The following is a 26668-nucleotide window of genomic DNA, read 5'->3' on the forward strand; positions in this document are numbered from 1 at the left end:
ATTCTTTTTTTTAATTAATTAATTTGTTTTTAGTTTTCAACATTCGCTTCCACAAGATTTTAGTTCCAAATTTTCTCCTCATCTTGTCCCTCCCCTGACCCCAAGATGGCATGCATTCTGAATACCCCTAATCTGCCCTCCCTTCTATCTTTCCCCCTTCTCTTATCCCCTTCCTCTTCAATTTTTCTGTAGGGCAGGATAGATTTCTATACCCCATTTCCTGCACATCTTATTTCCCAGTTGCATGTGAAATTTTTTTTAACTTTAGTTTTTAAAATTTGGGGTTCCAAATTTTCTCCCTTCCTCCCTCATCACCCACCCTCATTCAGAAGGCAAGCAACTCGATACAGGTTATACATGTATAGTCACGCAAAACACTTCCATAGTAGTCATGTTGTGAAAAACTAAGTATATTTCCCTTCATCCTATCCCACCCCCCCATTTATTCTATTCTCTCTTTTGACCCTGTCCCTCCTTAGAAGTGTTTGCTTCTGGTTACCCTCTCCCCCAATCTATCCTCCCCTCTATCATCCTCCTGCTCTCTTGTCCCCTTCCCTCCCTATTTTCTGTAGGTTAAGATTGATTTCCATACCCAATTGAATGTGTATGTTATTCTCTCCTTAACCCAAATCCAATGAGAATAAGATTCACTCATTCCCTCTCACCTTCTCCTTTTCCCCCTCCACTGTAAAAGCCTTTTCTTGTCTGTTTTATGTGAGATAGTTTATCCCATTCTACCTCTCCATTTCTCCTTCTCCCAGTATACTCCTCTCTCACCCCTTAATTTTATTTTCCAGATATCACCCCTTCATCTTCAACTCACCCTGTGCCCTTTATTTATCTACCTATCTATCTATCTATCTATCTATCTATCTATCTATCTATCTATCTATCTATCTATCTATCTATTTATCTAACTATCTACATATATTTTTCCCCCTCTAACTACTGTAATACTGACAAAGGACTCATGAGTTACAAATATCATCTTTCCATGCAGAATGTAAACAGTTCAACCTTAATAAGTCTCTTATGATTTCACTTTCCTGTTTACCTCTTCATTTTTCTCTTGGGTCTTGTATCTGAAAGTCAAATTTTCTATTTAGCTCTGGTCTTTTCATCAAGAATGCTTGAAAGTCCTCTGTTTCACTGAATGTTCGTATTTCCCCTGAATGATTATGCTCAGTTTTGCTGGGTAGGTGATTCTTAGTTGTAATCCTATCTCCTTTGCCCTCCACAATATTATATTCCAAGCCCAGTGGTCCCTTAATATAGAAGCTGCTAAATCTTGTGTTATCCTGATTGTGTTTCCACAATACTTGAATCGTTTCTTTCTGGCTGCTTGCAATATTTTCTCTTTGACCTGCGAACTTTGGAATTTGACTACAATATTCCTAGGAGTTTTCCTTTGGGGATCTTTTTAAGGAGGTAGCTTTTCATTCCTCATATCTGTGTCATCTTAAGCAAATTGCTTAACTTTCCTGGGCCTCAGTTTCCTCACCTATAAATTGGAGGCGTTGGCTTCTGGCATATCCTCCTAGACTTAAATCTATGATCCTTTGAAGCAGACTTTGACATTTGTGCTGAGGCTCTGAAAATACATTTGTGTGTACAGATCACTCGAGTAGACAATCAGGGAGATGCTGAATTTCAATATGGCATCACCTCTGTTCTCATACAACTTAAGTTCCATTAGATGGTTTATTGAGGTTGTTGCACTAGAGTGAAGGAAGCTAATGAAAAATATTTAGATCACAATGGAAAGAGCCATCATCCCAACTAAGCTGATTGATAGAATTGATGCATTCACAATATGTACTTTGAGACCATAGGGGGGCTTCTTTTTTGACTGTTCAATAGCCTTGATTTGACCTTGAAAAAACTTATCTGTAAAATCTGTTTGAGAATATTTAGTAATGGTTTGGGAATTCCCAAATACTTAGAGAAGGGCCTTGCCCAGAGTAGACAATCAATAGATATCTGTTGATTTGATTATTCTTTAAAAGATCATTCATAAATATATTCACAGTAAAGCCATCAAATACTTGGATCAGTTTGCTCTCCAGAACCATCTGGAACACAGCATCATTTGCTCTTAAAGCTTGCTGTGACATGCATGCTGTATTTCTTTTCTTTTCTTTTCTTTTTTCTTTTCTTTTCTTTCTTTCTTTGTTTTTTATTTCTTTCTTTCTTCCTTTCTCTTTCTTTCTTCTTTCTTCTTCTTCTTCTTCTTCTTCTTCTTCTTCTTCTTCTTCTTCTTCTTCTTCTTCCTCTTCTTCTTCTTCTTCTTTAGAACTTGCTCCTTGAATACACATCTTTGCTCTCTCTACAGCTTATCATTTTTGAGACTTGCCTGGGTATACTGAGAGGTTTTCAGTGTATGTGCTAGAGGCAGGATTCTCACTGATGTCTTCCTAACTCTAAGGCTACCTCCCTAGTCACCAAGAGAGTCTGAATCTAAACTGGCATTTAGTCATTTTAATTGTTTTTTTTTTAAGTTGGAGAAGTAAGTTAACCTGGTATATAGAGACAGAGAATATGAGACACAACTTTCATATTCTTCTAGGTGTCTTGCTTATATCACTCATTTAGAGGTTGTGTGGGATACTGGGTAGACATTGATGTTGGAGTCAGGAAGATCTGGGTTCAAATGCCACCTAAGACATTTACTGGCCATATGACCCTGGTCAGGTTATTAAAGTTCTCAGGCCCTCAGTGTTCTCCTCTGTAAGAGGTGACTAATAGTCAAAGTCTCACAGAAATGTTGGAAAGTTCAAATGAGCTAAGAGAAATAAAGCAATAGGCACAACTTAGAAGTCCTGTAAGAATGTCATACATTTCAATGATTCTTCCTTTACTAAGTGGATGATTACTAAGAACAAGCCAGTCTTGGCTCCCAATGTTAGTATGTTTTAGTGTTAATCAGTGGAGAAGGTCTCAACTTCTCTGAAATGTTCTGTGAGTTGATTTTCCTTTGATGGAGTTCAAATGAATGCCTCTTGCCCTAAACCTTGTGAGGAAATAAAGGGTATTAGAAACAAACTGATGTATCCTTTGGACTTCCTCTGGACTCACTGAAGATGAGCTCTTGAGCATGGTTCAATGACTCTGGCTAAGTCACTTACCCTCTATTTGCCTTAGGTTCCTCATCTGTAAAATGAGAATAGTAACAACACTTGACTTCCAGGGTTATGAAGATCAAATGAGATAATAATTGTGAAGTGCTTAGCACAGTGCCTGGCACATAGTAGGTAGTATATAAATGTTAACTATTATTACTATTATCATGGTTTACATTGGTAATTAGGAAATATGGTCTTGAGAGTCTATAGAGAAGCTATGATGTGATTTACCCAGAAGACACGGACACCCTTTCAGCGTTTCAAAGTCAGTGTGGAACAGTAGGGAGAATATAGTCTTGCATCAAGGAGAAAAGTTCTATTTTTAAGATGGATATTAGCTGTGTGACTTCAGGTAAGTATATTAACTTCCCTGAACCTCATTTTCCCCATCTCTGACATTGAGCTAATACAACTTGTGTTATCAATCTCACAGGACTGTTAAGAAAAATGTACTTTTGAAAGCTTTAAAGTATGATACAAATGATCTAAAATTTTGTAAATATAAATTGACACCCCAGAAGAAGCAGTGGTACAGCTGCCAAACCACTGTCAGTGATCTTTTGAAGAACCTGGAGAAGTGACCAAGCCCAGCAGGACTAGAGAAGAGGACAGGGGTCCTGATTTTTAAGGTGATAGAGCCTGAAGCTGTAGGCCAGAGAATTTGACTTTAATTCTTTGGGAAAATTCAAGAATGAGTCCAATCATCTCAACAATTATCTCCTAAATATCTGCTAAATATTGGGTTAGAGGCTGGTGATATCTATAGAAATAGTCATAAAGCCTCCCCCTCCCTCAAAGAGCTTACATTCTACTAGGTTGGGGTATAGAGATATAATTAAAAAGATAGTTGGTAAAACAATCGAAACTGAATTCTGCAAAATAATATTGACCAAGTGTGGCCCCAAGGGAAAGACATGAGAAGGCACCTTATCCTGTTTTATTGATGATGCGAGATACTGCAGGTGTTGAACATTACATGTGACATCAGAATTTTTGGACAGATGTGTTGGTTAGCGATGGTGGTTAGTTTGCTGTACTTCCCCCATCTGTCCAATCTTTTTTTTTAAATTTTTTGTAAGTAAGGAATAGCTCTTTGGGAGGGATAAAGCTGATGGATAGATTGGGAAGTCTAAATGATGTAAAAACAAAAGAGACCAATGAAAATATTTTTTAAATGAAAGGTTGGTTAGGAACATCCAGAAAAGGAAACAATGATTACAAAGAGCCATCAGGGCCTCAACAAGTTTTACCAGGGTTACCTGCTTTCTTTTCTTCACAGGAAAACCAGATGGCTACATCAAGGGAATGTTACACATATTGTTTGTTGGTATTTTAATAAATCTTGGAAAATGGATTTCATGTTATTTTGTGAACAATATGAAAAACACATTTCAGTTTGATGTAAGGAAACATTTCCTACTAGTTAGAGCTATTTCAAAGTGGAATGGGCTCCCTTAGGAGGTAGTAGGTGGTAGGTGGCCACTGTACTGGGATTCTTCAGAGAATGGTGACCCCTTGTCATTTTAGATTAAATGGCTATTGAAGCCTCTTCCAGCCTCTTCCATCACTGTCACTAGCATAACTTTGTTATTTGTTTGGGTTACAGGGTAAAAGAAGAAATTACCATTTTGGAGAAGAAATATAGCAACAGCTAGGTATGTAGGGGGAACCGCAGTGAATTGATATAAATTCAGCATGTGTTTGACGGAAAACAAGCCCATTTTTCTATAGTGATGGCCTTTATAGTACAGTATAAAGACTGACAAACTTGTAGTTACAGGATCCAGATTAGAATGCTAACTTTGCTAGCTCCTATCTTTGTTGCCTTTGGGAAGCCATTTTTCTTTCTCTTGGCTTCAGCGCCCTCATCTGTAAATTGAGGAGGTTGTAGTGGGTGGCCTCTGAGGTTTCCTTCAGCTCAAAATCCTATCACCTACCTTGGACACCTTTGGCCATTAATGACTCCCTCGTGCCATTGCCACCTGATGGCGGTTTTCAAATTCAACTCATTTTGTAGTTTGTATTACTGAACTCTACCCTCTAGCTTCTTAAGCTGGAATCCATCAATTAAAAAATTGCTAATTGTGTTTGAATATAATGAAGTTCTTTTTTAACCATCTGCATTTTATTTTATGTCTTGAAAAAAGTGATTCTGGGAAGGGGTCTCTAGACTTGCCCAGGATACAAGGTTGTCATCATGTGTAGGGAAATCCATTAGAGAATCAGGATGCTTTTACACACTTTCCTAATTAGATCCATGCAACACTCTTGGTTTTTCAACCTTAACCTACTTTCTAACATTTTTAAATGGGCATTTGTCTTCTCCCCCTACCTACTTGCCACAGGTAGAAAAATGGCAGCTGGTGGACAGGCTCCTTTGAAGTCTGAAGGGGTTCCACGGAGTAGGTCTGAAGGAAACTTGTTGGAGGAGCAAAATTCCTCCACAAACCATGATACAGAAGGTAAAAATTCTTAAATCTTTTTTTCTAATGTGAGAGATTACATTTGTGAATCAAGAAAACCAACAAATATTTATTGATGGCTTACAAGTATAAGTAAAGTTATTTAGGGAACACATTATTATAGCTGACACTGATATACATTCAAGATTCACAAAGTTCAAATGCATTAACTCATTTGATACAACGCTGTGAGTTAGACACTGTAGCAATTTTTGTACCTATTGTACAGAAAAAAGACACTGAAGGTCTGCATGGTGACATAGCTTGCTCCAAACCACCACGTTGTAATTGTCTATGGCAGAATCTGATCAAAGACCTTGGCAGACTTTTCTTGGTCCAATTGGTCTGCCACTTGGTTTTCCCTTTAATATTATTTTTAAATGAATTTTTATTTATTTTGTTAAAATGGGTTCCAAATTTTCTCCCTCCTTCTCCTTCTTGCCCCCTTGGGAAGGCAAGAAATATGATGTAGATTATACATGTGAAGTCATTCACTACTATGTACCACCTACCTCTTTTAGTCCACTGATCCACATTCTATTTCTAAGCCAGTAGCAGATATTATTTTTATGATTATCACTTTGTAATATAGTTTGTAATCTGGTACTGCTAGGCAACCTTCCTTCGCATTTAAAATAAATATTCTTAATATTCTTGACATTTTGTTCTTCCAGGTGAATTTTATTATTTTTTTTCTAGCTTTATAAAATGATTCTTTGGTAGTTTGACTGGTGTGGCATTGAATAAATTTACTTAGGTAGAATTGTAATTTTTTATTATATTGGCATGGCCTACTCATGAGCAATTGATGTCTTTCCAATTATTTAGATATGGCTCTATGTAAAAAGTGTTTTGTAATTGTGTTCATATAGTTCCTAGGTTTGTCTTATCAGGTAGACTCCCAAGTATTTTATATTGTCTGCAGTTATTTAAATGGAATTTCTCTTTCTATCTCTTCCTTCTGGACTTTGTTGGTAGTATATAGAAATTCTGATGATTTATATGTTTGTTTTATACCTTGCAACATTGTTGAAGTTATTTTTTCAATTAGTTTTTTAGTTGATTCTCTAGGGGTCTCTAAGTATATAATCATATATGTAAAGATTGTTTGTTTTCTTTCGTCATTGTTTTTATTCTTCCAATTATTTTTTTATTGTTATAGCTAGCATTTCTGGTATGATATTGAATAATAGTGGTGATAATGGACACTCTTTCTTCATCCTGATCTTACTGGAAAGATTTCAAGTTTATCCCTCTTACAGATAATGCTTGCTTTTAATTTTAGATAGAAGCGAATTATCATTTGAAGAAAAGTTTCATTGATTCCTATGCTTTCTAATGTATTTAATAGGAATGTGTGTTGTATTTTGTTGCAGGCTTTTTCTGCATCTATTCATATAATCAAATTATTTTTTTTGTTATTTCTATGGTCAGTCATGCAGATAGTTTCCCCAATATTGAACCAACCCTGCATTCCTGAAATAAATCTCACCTGGTCATAGTGTATGATCTTTGTGATATATTGCTGTAATCTTCTTGCTAGTATTTTATTTAATTTTTTTTGCATCAATATTCTCTGAGGAAATTAGCTCATATTTTTCTTCCTCTGTTTTTGCTCTCCCTGGTTTAGGTATCAAAACCATATTTATGTCATAAAAAGGAATTTGGTAGAACTTCTTTACTATTTTTTTCAAATGGTTTATATAGCATTGGAATTAATTGCTCTTTAAATATTTGATAGAATTCCCTTGTAAATCCATCTGATTCTGGGAATTTTCTCTTAAGTAGCTCATTGATGGTATGTTCAATGTCTTTTTCTAAGATAGGATTATTTAAGGATTTTATTTCCTTTTCTGTTATTCTTGGCAATTTATATTTTTGTAGATATTCATCCATTTCACTTAGATTGTCAGTTTTACTTGCAGTTTTATTGGTCAAAAGAACTCCTAATAATTGCTTTAATTTCATCTTCATGAGTGGTGCATTCACCCCTTTCATTTTGGAAATTGGTAATTTAGTTTTCTTCTTTTTTAAAAAATCAAATTAACCAATGGGTTATCTATTTTTATTGTTTTATAAGACTGGCTCCTAGTTTTATTTATTAGTTCAATAGTTTTTTTTTTAAACTTTCAATTTTATTAATGTCACCTTTGATAATCAAGATTTCAATTTTGGTGTTTAATTGGGGTTTTTTAATTTGTTCTTTTACTATTTTTAATTGTACAGCCAATTCATTGATCTGTTTTTCCTTTCTTTTATTGAGGTACCCCCTTATAGAAATAAATTTTCCTTTAATTAATGGTTTGCCTGCAACTCACAAATTTTATTATTTTCTTTCATTGTTGTCCTCTTTAATGAAATAATTGATTGTTTCTATGATTATTCTTTGACCTACTTATGTTTTTAGAATTAAATTATTTAGTTTCTAATTAATTTTTAGTCTATGCTAACATGGCCCTTCATTGAATGTATTTTTATTGCATTATATTCTGGAAAGGGTGCACTTAACATTTCTGCTTTTCTGCATTTGATTGTGAGGTTTTGCATCCTAATTCATGATCACTTTTTGTGAAGGTGCCATGTATAGCTGAGAAAAAAGCATACTCCTTTCTATTCCTATTCAGTTTTCTTCAGAGGTCTATATCTGACTTTTCTAAAATTCCATTCATCTCTTAACTTGCTTCTTTATTTTATGGTTAGAATTATCTAGCTCTGAGAGGGAAAAATTGAGGTGTCCAACTTCTCTAGTTTAATTATCTATTTCCTCCTGTAATTTACTTAATTTTACCTTTGAGAATTTGGATGGTGTCATTTTGTGCATATGGGCTTAGTTTTGACATTATTTCATTGACTATAGTGTCTTTTTAGCAAGATGTAGTTTACCTACTTATCTCTTTTCATTAGGTTTATTTTTTCTTTTGCTTTGTCAGAGATCATAATTGCTGCTCCTTTTTTTTTTGACCTCAGCTGAGGCATTATAGATTCTGCTCCAACTCCTTACTTTAAATTTAAATTTAAAGATTATATGCATACATACATACATATATATATATGTATATACACACACACTCATATACACATATATATTTTTGCTGTTTATTTTATTCTGAGTTATAATCCCAGCTCTTTTGCTTTTTGGAACATTGTATTCAAAACCCTCCACTCCTTTAATGTGGTAGCTGTTAAATCTTGTGTGATCCTGCCCATGGTTCCATAATATTTGAATGGTTTCTTTCTGGCTGCTTGAAGTATTTTCTCTTTGATCCAGGAGCTCTGGAATTTGGCTATAATATTCCTGGGAGTTTTCATTTTGGGATTTTTCTCATGTGGTGATTGGTAAATTTTTTCAATTTCTATATTATTCTGTTTCTACGGTATCAGGGCTGTTTTCCTTGATAATTTCTTGAAATATGAAGTACAGGTCTTTTCTTTGATCATGACTTTCAAGTAGTTCAATAATTCCTTATTTAAAATTTATTTTTAAATTTTATTTTTAATTTATGGAATAAAACATTTCCATAACATAATGCAATAAAAAGATGATTGTACATGAAAGTACAAATCTACTATGTAGAACTTGCTATTCCTTTCAAATATACAATAAAACTATCATGTAAATTTCTTATTTTCTTCCCTCCCCCCTGCCCTAGAGATGAAAATTGGTGCATATATTATATATGTGTGTGTGTATGTATATGTACATGTATACACATATAAATGTAAAATTACTTCATACATACTTCTATTTATCAGCTCTTTCTCTGGATGCATGATAATTCTTAAAATATCTCTCCTTAATCTATTTTCCATGTCAGTTATTTTTCTGATGGAGTATTTTACATTTTCTTCTCTATATTTTCTTTTCATTTTTTGACTTTGTTTTATTGTTTCTTGATGTCTCATGGAATCATTAGTTTCCACTTACCCAATTCTAATTTTTAAGATATGCTTTTCTTCAGTGATCCTTTGTACTTCTTTTTAAATTTTTTTTGGCTAATTCTTTTTTTTGGCTTTATTTGCTTTATTGTCTTTTCCCCCTTCTTTTTACCAAGCTGTTAATTATCTTTTCATCTTTTATTTCCCTTGCTCTCATTTCCTTATGTAAAATTTCCTCTATCACTCTTATTTGATTTTGAAAATATTTTTTTAATCTCTTCCAGGATTTTTTTTGTGTCTAATTTAGTTTTTTTTTTGAGGCTTTGCTTGTAAATGTTTTTATTTCATTGTCTTCTTCTGAGTTTGTTTTAATCTTCCCTGTCAGTATAGTTGCTTTTTATGGTTGGGTTCTTTTTTTGCTTTGCTCATTTTTCTTAGCCCATTTCTTGATTTTAATTTTATGTTAAAGTTGGACTCTTTTCCTGGCATAGGGGTAGGAGGGCAGTGACACTGCACCAACCTTCAGGCTTTATTCACACTGCTGTTTTCAGAGCTAGTTCTAGGGGTTTGGAAGTTTTTGGTGCTTTCAAAGTAGTGTGATCTGTGGAGAGTCGTGGTCATTGCTTCCCTCCCTGGCCCACTCTCTTGTCCTTACCAAGGAATGGCTCCCGATCCCTTGGGATTTCAATTGATACTGATCCTTAGGGTTCCTTCATCTTTGTGGCTGGAAGTGATACTGTTCCTCAGGGTCCCTGCTCCTCTTTGACCGAAAGAGTTCTTCTCTGATCTTTAATTGTGACCCAGAAATGGGTGTAGGCAATGGAGTTTCCAAACATTATCTGTTCCTATATCCAGTGCTAGTACAGGGGTCCTCTATAATCTCTTTCTGAGTTGTTGCCTTGTCCCCTTACTGTCTCTAACTTGAGAGCACCCAAAGCTGTGGCTGTTTCTGTCACCACTCCCTAGTCCCACCACTGGCATTGTATCCACATGTACTCCAGACTGGTCCCCACCCCAACATCACAGATCCTTCTTTCTGACCTCCTAAATTGTCACTGGTTGGAACAATGTCTCACCCCAACCTTTTGTTGGCTCTGTCACTCTAGATTTCAACCTGATACATTATTTTGAAGTTTTTTGGAGGAGGATACTGGGGGAGCTCAGCTGAGTGTTTTCTCTACTCTGCCATCTTGGCTCCACCCAGCTCTTTTATTTCATTACATCTCCCACTTTACATGCCTGTTCTCTCATGTCTAGAATGTACTCCTTCTTCACTGCTACCTCTTAGAATTCCTAGCTCCCTCCAAATCACAGATCAGATGCTGCCCCAACAAAATGAGTTTCCTGGTCCCCTCCGTTCATAGGAGCCTCTCTCCCTTTTGAAGCTCTTTTGGATAGCCTTGTGGTACTTTAGGATGAGTGTGTCATAGGGTTCAAGTAATAAAGAAGCTCAGAATCCACGTAGTCCAATTCCCTCACTTTGCAGATGAGGAAACTGTGGTCCAGAAAAGCAAGAGGCTTGCCTCAGGTCACACAGCCACAAAGCATCCAAGGTAGGATTTGGCCCATCTGTGCTTGATTAGTCATATACGTGTCAGATCCTCTCCTCTTTTCCAGTAGAATATAAGCTCTTTGAGAGCAAACAATCTTTCGCTTTGTCTGCATATCCTCCTCACTTACCACAGTGCCTGCCACATTGCTTAATAAATGCTTGATGAATTCAACTGAAATCCTAATAAAAGAAAGTGCTTAAGCAAGTCATAAGGAATATTTTAAAATTCTTCTGAAAAATCCTAAACAGAAAAGGTTATGAGTGTATAATGGATTAAAATGTTTTAGGATAAGAGTAGTCTGAAGGAGCTGCCAGGAGGAGAAGGTACCTAAAGAATCAGCGGAATCTGAAAGGGAGGCATGACCATACAGTCAAAAGCTCAGAGGAGAGGTGTTTCTTTTGGTCTGAAATTTTCTGTAATGCGTATTTTGATTTTTAACATGTTATTAGAGTTAAGGTGGAAGTTAAGTCCATGTTAATGGCATTCCAATGGTCTGCTGGGTTACTAGACATTTCCCTGGCAGCCTACCCAGTTATTCAATTAGCTAATCAATCCATAGCCTTTTCCCTTACCCCTTAAGTGGTAACAGATTTAAATCTATCTGAAAACTGAGTTGCTGCATTGATTAAGTTCTGACTGTATACAAGGCACCCCATGCCTCAAGATGCTGCTTATTTCAAGTAGACCAGTATCATGATTTTATGGACATATGGATCATTCAGCCTCTACTCAAAGCTTTCCTCCAGAAATTCATCAATGTGGGGTAGCCCTGTCTTTTCAAAAGTTATAGCAGAGAAGAACAAAGTCTGGGGACCAAGACTGGAGGCATATGATGTTCAGGGCTCTGAAAACAAAAGATTAGCTAACACTTAATGTTTGCAATGTTTTTTACAATCTTCATCTCATTCTATCCTAACAGTAGTACCATTCATGAAAAAAATGACATGATACCAAAACATACAGATCTTTGGAAACATCTGACCACTAGACACCTTTGTGGGTTTTAATATAGAAGAGCACTGGCATGTAAGAGCAGCCTAAATAATAGAAATGTAAAATTAAGTTGGGGTAGGGCCTGGCTGTGTGATTCCATTGGTATTGGGAACTCCCTGTACTAAAACATACTGTCACTTTTGCTGAAACTGAGATTCTTAGAGGGTTTTCTAGGCACTGAAAAGTTAAGTGATTTATTCAGGATCACAAAGCTAGTGTGTGTCAAAGACAAGACTCAAACCCAGGTTTTTTCTGGGAGCCAGGTTCTGTCTTCACTCTACCATGCTGCCTCTAAAAATCAAGAAAAAATAAATAAAAATTCTGATTATTCCATTGATCAAGAGGAAACAGGTTAAATCTATTCCTCTTTAAACTAAAAATAATTCCTTCTTTCTTATAAATGACACTTGGTTAGATTTAGATATAAGAATCTCGAGATTAAATGGGATTTTAAGACTGTGACATTATCTGTTATATCAGAAGTCAATGGGATAATTTTCCCCCTTCTTTCCCAAAGACTTAAAAATTGACCAAATCTAAAACTGCTTTTGAAATTCATGGTCAGATCCTGGAGGGTAAATAGCAAGCTTAAAAAAAAAAGTAGACTCTCATTGTTGAGATATGATAATTATTGGGTCATAGATTGATTTGAGAATGTTGACTCACCTTTATTTTATGGGTTTTCGAAACCAGATTGCCAAGACAATGATGTGCTTCCTGGTTGGCCTGAAGTTAGCTCTCAGCATGCCAGTCCTATTTCCAAGACAACGAATCCATTTTGGAACGAACTCTCTGCTTCTAACCCATTCTTGGATGACATAGCTCAGTTAAGAAATATTGAGAAGAGTACAAACATTTCCATTTTAAAAGAAGACCCCTTTCTCTTCTTTCGAGAAGTAGAAGAAGATAGTTCTTCCGGCGATGAATTAAATGTCCATCAATTGCTCAGGAAGTCTTCATCAAGGAAATCTGGGAAATCCAAGAGTGTTTCAGAACTTTTGGACATTATTGATGGGACACTGAATACAGAGATGTCCGACCAGATTTTACCTCATGACATAGAATGGCTTCAACATGACCGGGAGGCTTATAAAATGGCCTGGTTAAGTCAACGTCAGCTGGCTCGATCATGCCTGGATTTGAACACAATGAGTCACAGTCCAGGTTGGGCTCAGACACAAGTGGCAGATACTGTTATTGTTTGTAAATTAGACCACAAAGGAGGCTCAGTGCAACTCCCAGGATCACACATCACTGTGCATGTACCTCAAGGCCATGTAAGGCCTGGAGAGTTCCAAGAAGTTACAATGAGGGCTTTCCTAGACCCTCCAGAAAAGCTGAATCATGATCTGTCATGCACTGTGAGCCCACTGTTGGAAATTAGATTAAGCAACCTTGATACAATGGAAACCATTTTGTTAGAAATGAAAATCTCAGCTGAAGTGAGGCAGGACCCTTTTAGCCAAGTCATGGGGATGCTGACTTGTTTGCATAGCTCCAATAGAGGGGGCCCCTTCAAAGAACTCAATACCTGCTATGTTTACAATGACACAATCCAAGTGAAATTATTAGAGCTAAGTCGTGTGATGTATATAGTGGTCACAGCTCAAGCCAAAACCATTCAGGCACCAGCCACAAGTGTGTGGGATTATATCCACAAAACTGTTTATGTTGGAATTTATGGACCCAAATACATCCATCCCAGTTTCACTGCCATCTTTACTTTATGGGGACATAGCTATATGCCGAGCAAGCTCACCATTACTGATATTAATAGGAGTGGGAAAAACGTGTCTCCAGTTGTATTTCAACTCTGGGGGAAACATTCCTTTTTGCTTGACCAGCCCCATGATCTATACATTTCAGTCCTCTCAGACGATCTAGATTTTGAAGTGAAAGAAGATGGCCAAAGGAAAGCAATTAAACAAGAGCAACTGAAAGCTGGAGAAGTTATCCACCAACAATTTCTGTTCTCTGCAATGGACAGCAAGAACTTACACACATTTGTGTTCCTGGTCCAGATCCATACTCCCAACGAGAATCCCGTAGCACAGTTTTATGTAAGGACACCTGACCCAGCTCCCAACTTCAGTAGGATTCCCAATCAGTCAAATGCATTGAAAATGGAAGAGATCAAGTGCTACCCTTTGTCCCCAGCACCAGCTACTAAATATCCCAAGTTTCAAGATAAAACACTACACTTTATCAATTACGGTGTAACTATGAAAACAGTGTTAAGGCAGAACAAGATTGATTATCTCTTAGAATATTTCAAAGGGGACACCATTGCCCTTCTTGGAGGAGGCAAGGTGAAAGCCATTGGTCAGACCAAAGTCAAGGAATGGTATGTAGGAGTCCTCCGGGGGAAGCTTGGTCTTGTGCATTGCAAAAATGTCAAAGTGATTTCTAGGGAACAAGTAATTGACATGTCAGAGAATGCATTTACAACCCAGAAACTTATAGAACAGGCTGCCCTGCCCTTTAAGAAGATGACCTACATCTATTCAACTGTGCTGACCTTGGTATCTGAAAAAATGTTGGACTGGAAAGCCTTAGCTGATGCACTGGGCTATTCACAGCTGATGGCAGAAGATTTTGATCAGATGCAAGTTGACAAAGAGACAGAAAGAGTGTCTTATGTTGTCAAGAAGTTGAAGGAAGATTGTCATACAGACAGAAAGAGGAGGAGCTTTCTTTATGAACTTGTGGTCGTAAGTATTGCTTGGGTGCTTTTTAAACAAGGACTTCATAACTTAATTAATGTAATAGCACTCCTTTCAAAATAATGATAAAGGACAGGTGAATTTACTTCCAGAAGTCAGCAAATTAAATCATTAAATGCCACTAAGGTCTGGATACAAGGCTATTCCTTAAATTTAATACTCAGTTTGATTCTCAGAAAAATACCCCTCCTCCTAGCATCCTATTCTTCTTTTGAAGGAAGAATAAAGATTCTGTGTAGTAGGACATAACACTAAAGAGACTTGCACTTCTCTTTTCTCAAATATTTAGACATTTTATATTACCTCAAAGTAAATTCATTTCATAAAGGAACGTAACAGCAGGGCCATGGAAAGCACAATTTAACCATTTAACCTTTTAATTCATTGGAGATGCTTTTTCTGTGCGTGTGTGCATGTGTGTGAGTGTGTGTGTGTGTGTGTGTGTGTGTGTATTGGTGCCATTTGATTTTGGATTTTGAAATATGTTGAGTCTTGGATTTGTACTTAGAAATACTTGGGATCAAAAAGTTATGGGACCCTGACGAAGTAATTTGACCTCTTTGTTCCTCACTTTTCTCATTTGTAAAATAAATGGGTCAGCCTTGATGAATTCTAAAGTTCCCCCCTCAATCTCTGATCTTATGATTTGACAAATTAAAATCATTAAAGTCCATAGATATGAGAAAATGGGTGGCAGCTAGAACGTTGGCCTTGGAATTGAGTGGACCTAAGTTACAGGTCCACCTCTGTGTGACCACATAACCTCTCTAGTCTCTAAGACTAGAAGTTACAAATGAGGTATTGAGCTGCATTATGAATGGAGAGTTGGGAGGCTTGAGAGTTGCCCACAGCAGTTAAATCACAGAACTGGATTCCAAGCCACAAGAGTTCCATGGACTTCTTCTGTTAAAGTGCTACTGTCCTTCAAGTCTTCATCTTGGCACAGAGGACATCCTGTGTCCTCAAAATTCTTGCCAATGGAAAATATGCTTTAGTAGTTTCCACCAAGATGAAAAGGTTTTGATTAAGGGCCATATATGTCTGTTCTATACATAGGACCAGTCTAGCTACTTCTGGACAAGCTCGTTACCAGATTGGCTCCAGGGGGTCACTTTTTATTTTTATTTTTTAGGGGGTCACTTTTTAGGCAGAGCAATCCAAGACAACTTTCTCTTAAACCATCAGTGGGGAAAGTATTCCCATCAAGGAAACCATGGAAGGATAGATCAATAAATTAACACAAATTTATTAAATGCCTACCATATGTACCCTCACTGTGTTAGGTGTTGAGGATATAAAGACAAAAATAAAATGTCCCCTGCCCTTAAGGAGCTTAATCTACATCAGGGAAAGTCCTAACTAGTGATAATAAATTAATCCTGTGAAGAGGTCACATTATTCAGAGTCATACTGCGTATTTCCATTGACTAAAACCAATCATCAAATTTTGTTGTTCTGTTATTTAGTTGTTTCAGTCATGTCTGACTCTCCATGACCCCATTTCAGGTTTTCTTGATGGAGAAACTGGAATGGTTTGCCACTTCCTTTTCTAGCTCATTTTATAGATGAGGAAACAGAGGCAAACAGGGTTAAGTTACTTGGCCAGGATCACATACCTAGTAAGTGTCTGAGGCTGAATTTGAATTCAGGTAGATGAGTCTTCCTGAATCCAGGCCTGGCACTCTATCTACTATGTCACCTTACTGTCCTCTGGACATATTTTACATAATTACAATTTTGAAAAGTGTGAATTCAGATACATTTCATAATTTTATTGAATTTATTGTTAGCACTAATTAGGACCTAATCTACATATATAGGTATTTACAAATAGATACTAGGCAATTTTTAAGGGAGAAGAACAAGGAGCTGGGGAAGTCAGAGAAGGACTTATGCCAAAGTGGTGGTTGAACTTAGTCTTGAAGCAATATGAAGAAATTGGAGTAATGAAGGAATGCGTTCCAGGCATAAAGGACAGCCAACGTAAAAGCATGCCAATGCTAAAAGCTAGCATTTGTACAGTGTTTAAGGCTTGCAAAGGACTTTGCCTGTGTAGATTCATTTGATCCTCACAAGAGTCCTGTGAAGTAGTAGGTTCATGATTATCCCCATTTTCCAGATGAAGAAACTGAGGCTTTAATGACTTGCCTGAGGTCACACAGCTAGTGAGTGTTTGAGGAAGGATTCAAACTCAAATCCATCCTCACTCTAAGTTCCATCCTCTATCCACTGGACCATCTAATGTCAGTAGCATGATGGATAGAGGGTCTTGTGTGAGGAACAGTAGGAAGTAGAGGATCCTTGAATCCTTTAAGTAAATGAAGTTTTCTGTGAACACATGAGACCTCAACTTAGTTTAATTTATATTCTCTAAATAGGACTCTCCAAGTCAACAATCCCTTGAATAAAGTCTCAAGGATATACAGCAGATTGTTGGAGCATGGCGTAGAGTCAGGCCCAAGGGAAGTAGGATATCCTTGCCCCATCCTCAGAAATGGGATTCAAAACTGATATAAGAGAAAAAAAAAATCCTAGGAACATAAGGACTAGCAAGATACACGTATGGAATTCTATGCTTACATGACCTGGGTTCCTATTAGCGTGCTGCCTGCAGATGCAGATCTCTACTCCTCTCTGGCTCAGTAGGAGGGCTTCAAGAATTGTTCCAGCTGGAAAATTCAAAGCCAACCCGGCTGTAGAAAACCTGGTATTGAGACCCTCCTAACAAAACTAGGTTGGTTCATCCCTTTACCCATACCGGAAAACCTCCCAGCTTAGTTGTGCCTTTCAAAGCTCAACTGGCAAAGGCATCGAGAACCCGAGTCATCTCCATGTCATTCAAAACCTGCAGAGGGGGATTTTAGGCCATAAATACATATAAAGAATTATACTGATCTTTGCTTCCAGTTTAAACTTGGCCAAGTCACCCAACCTCTCCAGGCTTCAGTTTCCTCACTTGCAAAAGGAAGGATTTGGATAATCTGGACTCTAAGGTCCCTTTCAACTCAAAATCCAGGGCTCTATTAATGTTAGTGTGATCTCTGTATATCATATTTTTAATTGCCTCTGAATGTAACACATAGAATATATGTGGAAACCTAGTTGTGTGTTTTCTCTCCTAGTAGAAAGTGAACTCCTGTGGAATAGGAGTAATGTTTCCATCTTTCTTTGAATCTCCAGGGCCAAACACAGAACCTGACAGATAGAAAGTGCTTAGTAATGACTAATTGACTGACTATGTAAGTACGAGGCTCTTAAGAGGCAGAGGATGATATAAATGAGGAAAGAATTCAAAGAGGAGATGACATAAGCAGTGGGTGTGACCTCAGTCAGGAAGCCTGAGTTTAAGTAGGGAAACAGTAGCTGGTGGTGTTAGCTCTGAGGCCTGGAAGTCCCTTTCCCCTCCAGATCCTATGTATCTAAGAAGAGATCAAGCGTGGGTAAGCTACGTAGAATGCAGACCAGGCTTTATACAATTTCTTTGGTGCATAATGGTCTCACAAATGGATTCATCTGTTAACATCTGTCATTTGCCCTTTTGGGAAAGTCTGATCAGGCTGTCCAACCCCATTGAGGTGACACCATCCTGGCCTTGGTAGACTATGGTATGATAGAAGTCTTTACCTCTGTCATAGGCATGTCCCAAGGGCAAGAAAAGTGCCTCAGGAAGGCAGCCCACAAGAGTGGAGCCTCTGGGAACTCAGAGTACTGACAATCCACCACCACACTCCTTAGGTTTTTAGGCAGGAATCCCTAAGCAGTTGTGCATGTGGACACAGATGCATAAGGCTTACCTGAAGAAATATGGAAAAGAATCCTCCAGAAGCCTTCTCTGGACCTGGAGTACACTTGCAGGTACATAGATGGAGACTAGAGAAATACCCAGGAGTCCCAAGTGGTCATGGACAAGGCTAGCATCCTTTCCCATTCTGCTTGCTCTCTCCAAATCTCTCTGCAGTGTCCAAGTAATAGGTCTAGTCTTAACAATGTATCCCTACTCCTTCCCTTAATATACCCAGCAATAACTTCCTCACTGTTTCATTGGCACAGAAATATTGGTGAGCTTCTGGAAGGAAAAAAACTGAGCTCTTTCCCTGTGCCCATCCATGCCTATTGGTTGCTCCATTACCTGGCTATTGCTAACTTGACAGGACTTACTGTAAGAAAAGTGTTTAGCCAACAAGGTAAACAAGGTAAAAATTTCAACATCACGCAAACAAGCTGCAACTCTCCTGATGTGTTGAATCAGTATTTTCAGTTGTGCTACACAAGTGTATTCTCTGCATTTTAATGAGGATGTGTATTGCTTAATATCATGGCAAAGATAATTAAAGTAGAAGTTGGTTTTGGAAACACAGTGAAGAAATTACTACAACCAGATAAGTATCAGTACTGGTGCATTGGTCTGCCCTAGGCAAGGTTTGAAAATTGTACTCTCTTGAGTTTGGAAATTATATCCTGTGTGTTTTACTGTTGATGAGAGGTTTTCAGTCGACACTCAAATCCGTGTACTTTAAATGATTCCAGAAACCAAATATCTGTGGGCAATGGAGGGTGAAAATGTTTGGCATCAAAATTGGGTATTTATCCAAAGTAATATGAAAAGTGCCTCTCACGGAATCCAGCCTCTAGCCCCAGCCCTGCCTATACACGCTGTATCTCCAGCTCTGATAAGGATGATCTGCTAGCTTCAGAAAGATTTTGATTAGAATATGCCTGAACAAAGAACATACAAATGTACATCTGAGCTGTAAAAGACAGAATAATAGGGATTGAATTACATGGTGGAAATCATAACTATATGTGGAATAACTCATTGGCTTTGTTGCATCTCACAATGTGCCCATTGAAGGCTGAATTGCAAATTTGTCTCACTTCTTTTGTCGGCCTCAAAATGTTTACATGAATACAACTGTTGTATCTCTGGATTTTAAGACTTAATAACTATAATATATTGAATTTGTGTAATTACTGCAGAAGTTTGGCTTCAGGGCTTTTTGTTCAATTGTTCAGTCATGTCCAACACTTTGTGATCCCATTTGGGGTTTTCTTGGCAAAGATACTAGGGTGGTTTGCCATCTCCTTCTCCAACCCATTTTTTTAACAGAAGAAGAAACTGAGGCAAACAGGGTTAAGTGACTTGCCCAGGGTCACACAGTTAGTACATGTCTGAGGCCAGATTTGAATTCAGGAAGATGAGTCTTTCTTTCTCCAGGCCTGACTCTCTATCTCTAGACTGTGGGAAATGAACACGTCAGTCCTTGGGAGGTGTGGGCTAGGATGAGCACTTGAGGAAGTGCATTCGTTCTGGGAGTCCAGGTTCCTGGGTTTAACATTAGTGTGCCCTGAAGAACTCAGTCCTGGGAATCCGGGCTCTGAGCTTAGGAGGAATGGCTTCAAAGAGGTATGAGGAGGGTTCGGCACCAAACGGGCTCAGGGGGATAAGAGTGAGGGGGAAGTAGAGACTTTGGATCGTTGCCTAAGACCAGGAACGAGCTGTTGACAGCAGTAGCTGTCAATGGTAGCCTTTCAGCCACATGTTCCATCTCTCCCACATCCCATTCCTATACATAGACTCCACTGAAGGCAGCTGGGTCCAACACAGCAGACTTCCCTTTGTGAGGGTTCAAACTCATTGTTGCCAGAAGATGACTTAGTCATTCCTTTTCTTAATAAAATAAAAAACAATGATTTTTTTTTGTTTTTCTATCCAGATATATTCCTCCCATCCCTGGGAACTAACTAACCAACCAAACAAATAAATAAAAGAGATAAAAATAAACAAACACAATTGTAGTTCAGCAAGGCTACCCAACACATCACTTTCAGTCTGATGGTGTGCTAGAGCCCCGTACCTCTGCAAAGAAGGGAGGGAGGTACATTTCTCCTTTCTTCTTCTAGGGCCAAGCTGGATCTTCATAAGGACATATTGACGATCTCTTTTCAGTGTGATTGCTATTAATTAACTGTATGTTTCTGAGTATTTATGTCAAATACTGACTACAGTATTTGACTGTATGCTTCTGAGTACAGAAGGATGTGTGGTGATTTTTTTTCTTAACACAGGAGAATTGGATGGATTTATTTTTGTTTTATAGTTGAAGCCATTGATAAACAAAGAGCTTTTGGGAGTTTTTGAAGGCATGTACACAGGGAAGGAAGGACTGGGTAATGAAGGAAAGCAAAACGTGGGGGTCGTAAGGGCAGGAAATCAATCTGATTATTCATTTCATAAGACAATGTTGTATGTCTTAAATGTATGCCTGTTTAACTTCAGAAATACATGTTAGTATCATTCCTAGAAAATAATAGCCATGTCTCACTTTATGTAACAGATAGATCTTTGAAAAGTCATTCATACGTAACATTTTGGCCCTAATCTGAGTCATAGAAAACAATAACCACCACGCTAAGGAAGGTTGCTATTAGAAAAACAGCATGGCCAGTTCATTGAGAAATGTTGGGTCTTTCTTGGTAAAAAAAAAAAAAAAAGATTAATTATTCCCTAATTTCAGGGACATATCAGATATTTGGTCTGTGATGAAGTCAATAATCAGTCAGTAAGCGTTTATTAAGCACTTACTATATGTCTGGCACTGTGTCAAACATCCTATAAGAACAGCAGAACATCAATGACAAGTGGCATTGCTGCTTCCAAGTTTCCAAAGCATTTCATGTTACAGTCAGAAAGTTTATCAGTAAGTCAACAAGCACTTTCTGTAAGGCACTGGATATACAAAAGAAAGGTAAAAATGGCCCTGTCCTCAGGAAGCTCAAATTCCAATGGGATAGGCCATGTGTAAATAATGATATACGTCTAAGATACTTACAGGGTAGATATAGACCAATCTGAGGAGAAGGCATGATCATTCAGCAGCAGGGTTTGGGAACCACTCTCTACAAAAGGTGATATTTGAGTTAAATCTTGAAAGAAGCCAGGAAACCAAGAGGAGGAGGTAAGGAAGGAGAACATTTGAGGCAGGAGGGACAGAAAATGCAAAGGTGTGGAAAGGGGAACTCAGTATCATGAGTGAGGAAGAGAAAGAAGGCAAGTGGTGCTGCATCATGGAGAATATAGAGGGGAGGAGGGTCTAAGATTGGAAAGATTTGAAAGGGCTCAGTTATGAAGGACTTTGAATGACAAAAGATGTATTTGATCCTAGTGATAATAGCAGGTGAGTGAAGGACAGAATGGAGTAAAGAGAAGTAAGGCAGACATACCCAATAGAATGATATGGTAAGAATCTAGGTAAAGCAATGAGGGGCTGAACAAAGGTGGATGTTCTATGAGTGGAGACAAGGGCACACATGCGAGATATGAAGGTAGAAATGACAACAGATTGGATGTGTGGGTGCATGAGGATGACACTGAGGTGATGAGCCTGGGTGATTGGGAGGATCGTGGTGTCCTCAAGCCTGATAGGAAAGTTCAAAATTGGGGAGGGTTTGAGGTGAGGGGAAGATAATGATTCCAGTTTGGACATGCTCGCTTTGACATGCCTACAGGACATCCAGTTCAAGATGTCCAGATCTATTCATTAATAGTGCCAAATGTAGCAGAGAAGTTAAGAGGATGAGAAATGAAAAAAAAAAATCATTAGGTTTGTCCATTAAGAAGGTATTGGCAACTTTTCAGAGAAAAATGCATCCTGTGCTCCGCTGTTCAACTGATTTTACTATGTCACCTGCCAATCAATAAACTCCAGATAGCTCCCTATTTCTTCCAGGCTCAAATACAGCATCCTCTGTCTTTCATAACTTGCTCCTCCCTACCTTTCCAGTCTCGTTAAACCTTCCTCCCCTCCATTTGCCCTGTTAGCCACACATACTGGCCTCTTTGCTCTTCTTTGTGCTCTAAACTCTTAGCTCGAGACTCCGAGCGTTTTCGCTGGTGATAACCATACCTGAAACTCTTCCCCTGAGTCTCTACTTCCTAGCTGCCTTGGTTTCCTTCTAGGCCCAGCTAAAAACCCACCTTCTACATGAATCTTCTCAGTCCTCCTTAATTTTAGTGCCTTCCTTCTGAGATGATCCCAAATTTGTCCTGTATGTAGCTTGTTTGTGCAGAGGTGTTTGCATGCTGTATCCTCCATTAAACTGGGAGCTCTTGAGAGCACACACTGGCATTCTTTGTATTCCCAGCACTTGGGACAGGGCACTCTCCATTAGTATGCCTACCTTGTTGTAGTGAATGCTTACATCAATGACCTTGTAGGCCCTCAGTAAATGCTGGCCAATTGACTGACAGCTTCTATTGAATAAAGAGTTTAAGAGCCTGATTACATGTGGTTGAGAAAAGAGAAGACCCAGTGGAAGTACTGATTGGAGATGGCCTTCCCAAGGAGTTTAGCCACAAGAAAGAGGAGAACAGTATCTTATTTGATTCTGGCAATAATAGATGAGATATGAGATCAGGTATTACTACTTCTACCTTACTGATAAAGTAATTGAGGCACAGAGGGGTTGTGACTTGTTCAGGGCCACACTGAAAGGTCGTGTTGGAGGCAGGATTGTAGCCCAGGTCTCCCCTGATTGCAGACTCAGTATTTTTCCCCTTGACTATGTCACTTCTCATCTAGTCCATCCCTCTTGTTTTATAGGTGCTGATCCTGCTCAGAGAAGGGATGTGAATTGATCAAAGTCATACAGTTAGGAAGAGAGCCAAGATTCAACCTTTGCTCCCTCCCTCTACTCCCAACATAGGTTTTTCTGCCTTATCATCCTGGCATGCTTTTATAGGTACAGCTTGCCTAGGGCACAGTATACATGCATTGCTCACCTCTTAGAGTGGGGAAAAAGCCCCAAATCAAAATGTTGCTCAGCCGCAGAAACATCTGGTGGAAAGCAAGAAGTTCCTTAAAGGTGTGGGGGGTATTTTCCACTTATAAGATCAGACACTGATGACTCATTTTTAATGATGACAGCATTCTCACCATGTAACTGTTGCTGCAGGCACTGCTGAAGATAGACTGCCAAGGGTTGGTTGCGCATCTTATCCGGGAGACCGCGATTCTGACTTCAGCTGTCAAACTAGGGAAAGGCTGGAGGGAGCTGGCGGAAAAGTTAGTGAGACTCACAAAACAACAAATTGAGGCGTATGAGATCCCTCATCGAGGAAGAGGCGGAGAAGTTGTCATGGAGGTAAAAAAAAAATCTACTTGAATTTTTTAGGGTTTGAGATTTCACTCGGCAAGTGAGGCCCAAAGCACCCAAAGCATGAAGATGCAAAGGGCTGACCTTGGAGGCAAAACCACAAATATTTTAACCGTTTCTCCTGTGGTGTCGAAAATGCCCATGTCACTTACTTCTTTGGATACAAGTGTTGAAAGGCATTCTTTAAGATGTGAGTGCCGTCTGGAAGGGCTCACGAATTATTCATGCTTGGCATTTTAAAAAGAGAATAAGAGAGAGACACACACACAGAGACAGACAGAGAAAAGAGAGAGAGAGATACACACTCACACAGAGAAATGTGTTATTGGTGTATTTTCCCCCATTATTGCTACTTACCCTGGGGATAATGGCACTTAACTCTCAGTATCATCATGGGGATGAAATGTGATAATATTTGTACATCAATTAGCATAGTGCCCACCACATAGTAGGTGCTTAATAAGTTCTTGTTTTGTTCCTTCTTCCAAGTGGAACTCCCCTACATGATGAAAAAGTCAGTAAATAGGCAAGTAGGAGTATGGTGGGTAGAACATTGGAACTGGAATCAGGAAAATCTAAGTTTAAATCCTGTCTTACACATTAGGTGAGTGACCCTCGGCAAGTCATTTAACATCTCTTTTTCTCTGTTTGCTCATCTGTAAAAATGGGGATTATAATGTCACCCATCTCCCAGTGTTGTTGTGAGGGTTAAATGAGATAGTATCTATAAAGTGCTAGGTGATAGTATTGTTAGCTAAGCAAAACAAACCAACCCATTGGCCACACCTGACAATATATGCCTCATTCTGAATCGATGGGCTTTTGGTTCTCTGCCAAGAAGAAGAAAGTCTGTTTTATCATCAGTCATCTGAAGTTAAGGTTGATCATTGCAATGACCAGCATTTAGCTCTTTCAATATCATTGTGACCACTGTGTAAATTATTATGACTCTGATTGCTTCTATCTGCATCAGTTCATACAAGTCTTTCTAGTTTTCTCTGAATTATTTACATTGCTCCTTTTTTAAAGAGAGGCTGCAAGGAAAAAAACTCTGGCTCTTGTATGAGAGGACCTGGGTCCATTTTCCACCCCTGACCCTTTCTACCTTTGTTACCTTAGGCAAATCTCTTCAACTGTGTAGGCCTGTTTCCTCCTCATAAAATAGAGGGGTTGGACCAGATGACTCTGAGGTCTCTTCCCTTACATCTGTTACTCTACATTTAGTTTGTCTTATGGAACACTATTATTCCATTTCCTGCCTCTGTCAGTGCTATGATCTTGGCCAAAGAGCTTAAACTTCCCTATGCCTCAGTTCCTGGTCCGTAAAATGAGGAAGTTGGAATAGATGACAGCTGAGGTTACCTCCACCTCTAGATATAGGTTCCTATGATCTTTTATCTTCATAATCTTAGATTTATTCAGTACCTATTTTGTTTCTGCTTGTACTCTTTTGTTTATTTTTATTACAACAAAAATGTTCCTACAGATTATTCTCTGTATTCATACATCTATCTATCTATCTATCTATTTCTCTAATCTTTCCTCTGCTTTTGTTCTATGCATAGCCAATTGTGCTATTATTGAGTGAAAGTGATACCACATACCAAATGGAATGTGACATTTACTGACTTCTCTAATATAGTTCCAAATTATCATGCAGAATGATTGGGACAATTCACAGCTCCACAAACAGGGCATTCATGTGCCTCTCCAGCATTTGCCATTTTTATTTTCTGACACCTTTGCCAATATGGTTGTTCTGAAGTTAAGCCGCAGAGTTGTCAAAATAGATTTCTCTCATGGTGAGTAATTTGGAGCATCCTCTCACATGGCTGGTGATAGTTTGCATTTTGCTATTTGAAAACTGCCAGTTTACTTCTCTTGATTATTTTTATATTGAGAAATAAATGGCTTTTGTTCACTTATATTCACATCAATTGCCTATGTCTTTTGAGGACAGGAAATTGATACACATGTTTTTATTTTTCCTTGAACAGAATGTTTTGTAACTATAATGTATAATGATCAAACTGGCTCCCAGAGAAAAGTTGAGAAAATACATCTTTGTCACTTCATTGTAGATGTGGGGGATTGTGAGTTTAGAAGATTGTGTAAACTGTCAGAATCATAGGAACCCATAAACAGATACAGAAAACATACAGAGCAGTTAGATAGCCTATCATCCTTTCCTTCTGCCTCCACATCTTGGGAAAGTAACTGAACATGAGGTTGCCATCAGGTCAATGCCTTGACATTCAGTTCTTAGGTGTATCTTGGTAGATTAGCTATTATCTTTTAAAATGATCAATTCAGTAGCTTTCAACAAAAACCATTGAAATCATGAAAAGATTTTTCGGGAAAAAAGATTTGTAAAATGTAAACTTTCATTAATTGTTGTTGTTCAATTGTTTCTCAGTCATATCTGACTCTTTGTAGCCCCATTTGGTGTTTTCTTGGCAAAGATACTGGAGTGGTTTGCCAGTTCCTTCCCCAGCTCATTTTACTGGTAAGGAAACTGAGGCAAACAGAGTCACACAACTAGTAAGTGTCTGAGGCCAGATTTGAAGTCAGGAAGATGAGTCTTCCTAATTCTAATCCCAGTACTATCTACTATGCCACCTAGTTACTATTTCATTAATTATAATAATTAAATAATGAATTCTTGAATACTCATCGATGGACCTATGATCTCATGCATGTAGGTGTCCCCTCTAGCAGGGCAGATCACAATACATCTATCCCTGCACATTTTGTATGGCTTCTGTCCGCACCCTTCCATAAATCCT

At 38.2% G+C, this 26668-nt stretch overlaps 1 protein-coding gene across 1 annotated transcript in view; it reads left to right on the forward strand.

Moving 5' to 3' along the window:
• The window catches only part of LOC114050706 (metastasis-associated in colon cancer protein 1-like), an 89311-nt gene that overhangs the window by 25810 nt on the left and 36833 nt on the right, over positions 1-26668 (forward strand). Inside the window, exons 7-10 of the mRNA XM_027872569.1 lie at positions 4729-4777; positions 5468-5584; positions 12700-14717; positions 23682-23870. Coding sequence (XP_027728370.1) covers positions 5476-5584; positions 12700-14717; positions 23682-23870 — 2316 coding nt within the window. The 5' untranslated portion in view covers positions 4729-4777; positions 5468-5475. The remainder of the gene's footprint in view (positions 1-4728; positions 4778-5467; positions 5585-12699; positions 14718-23681; positions 23871-26668) is intronic.

The sequence above is a fragment of the Vombatus ursinus genome, unplaced genomic scaffold (assembly GCF_900497805.2).
Source record: "Vombatus ursinus unplaced genomic scaffold, bare-nosed wombat genome assembly UNPS02014799.1, whole genome shotgun sequence".
Classification (NCBI taxonomy): Eukaryota; Metazoa; Chordata; class Mammalia; order Diprotodontia; family Vombatidae; genus Vombatus; species Vombatus ursinus.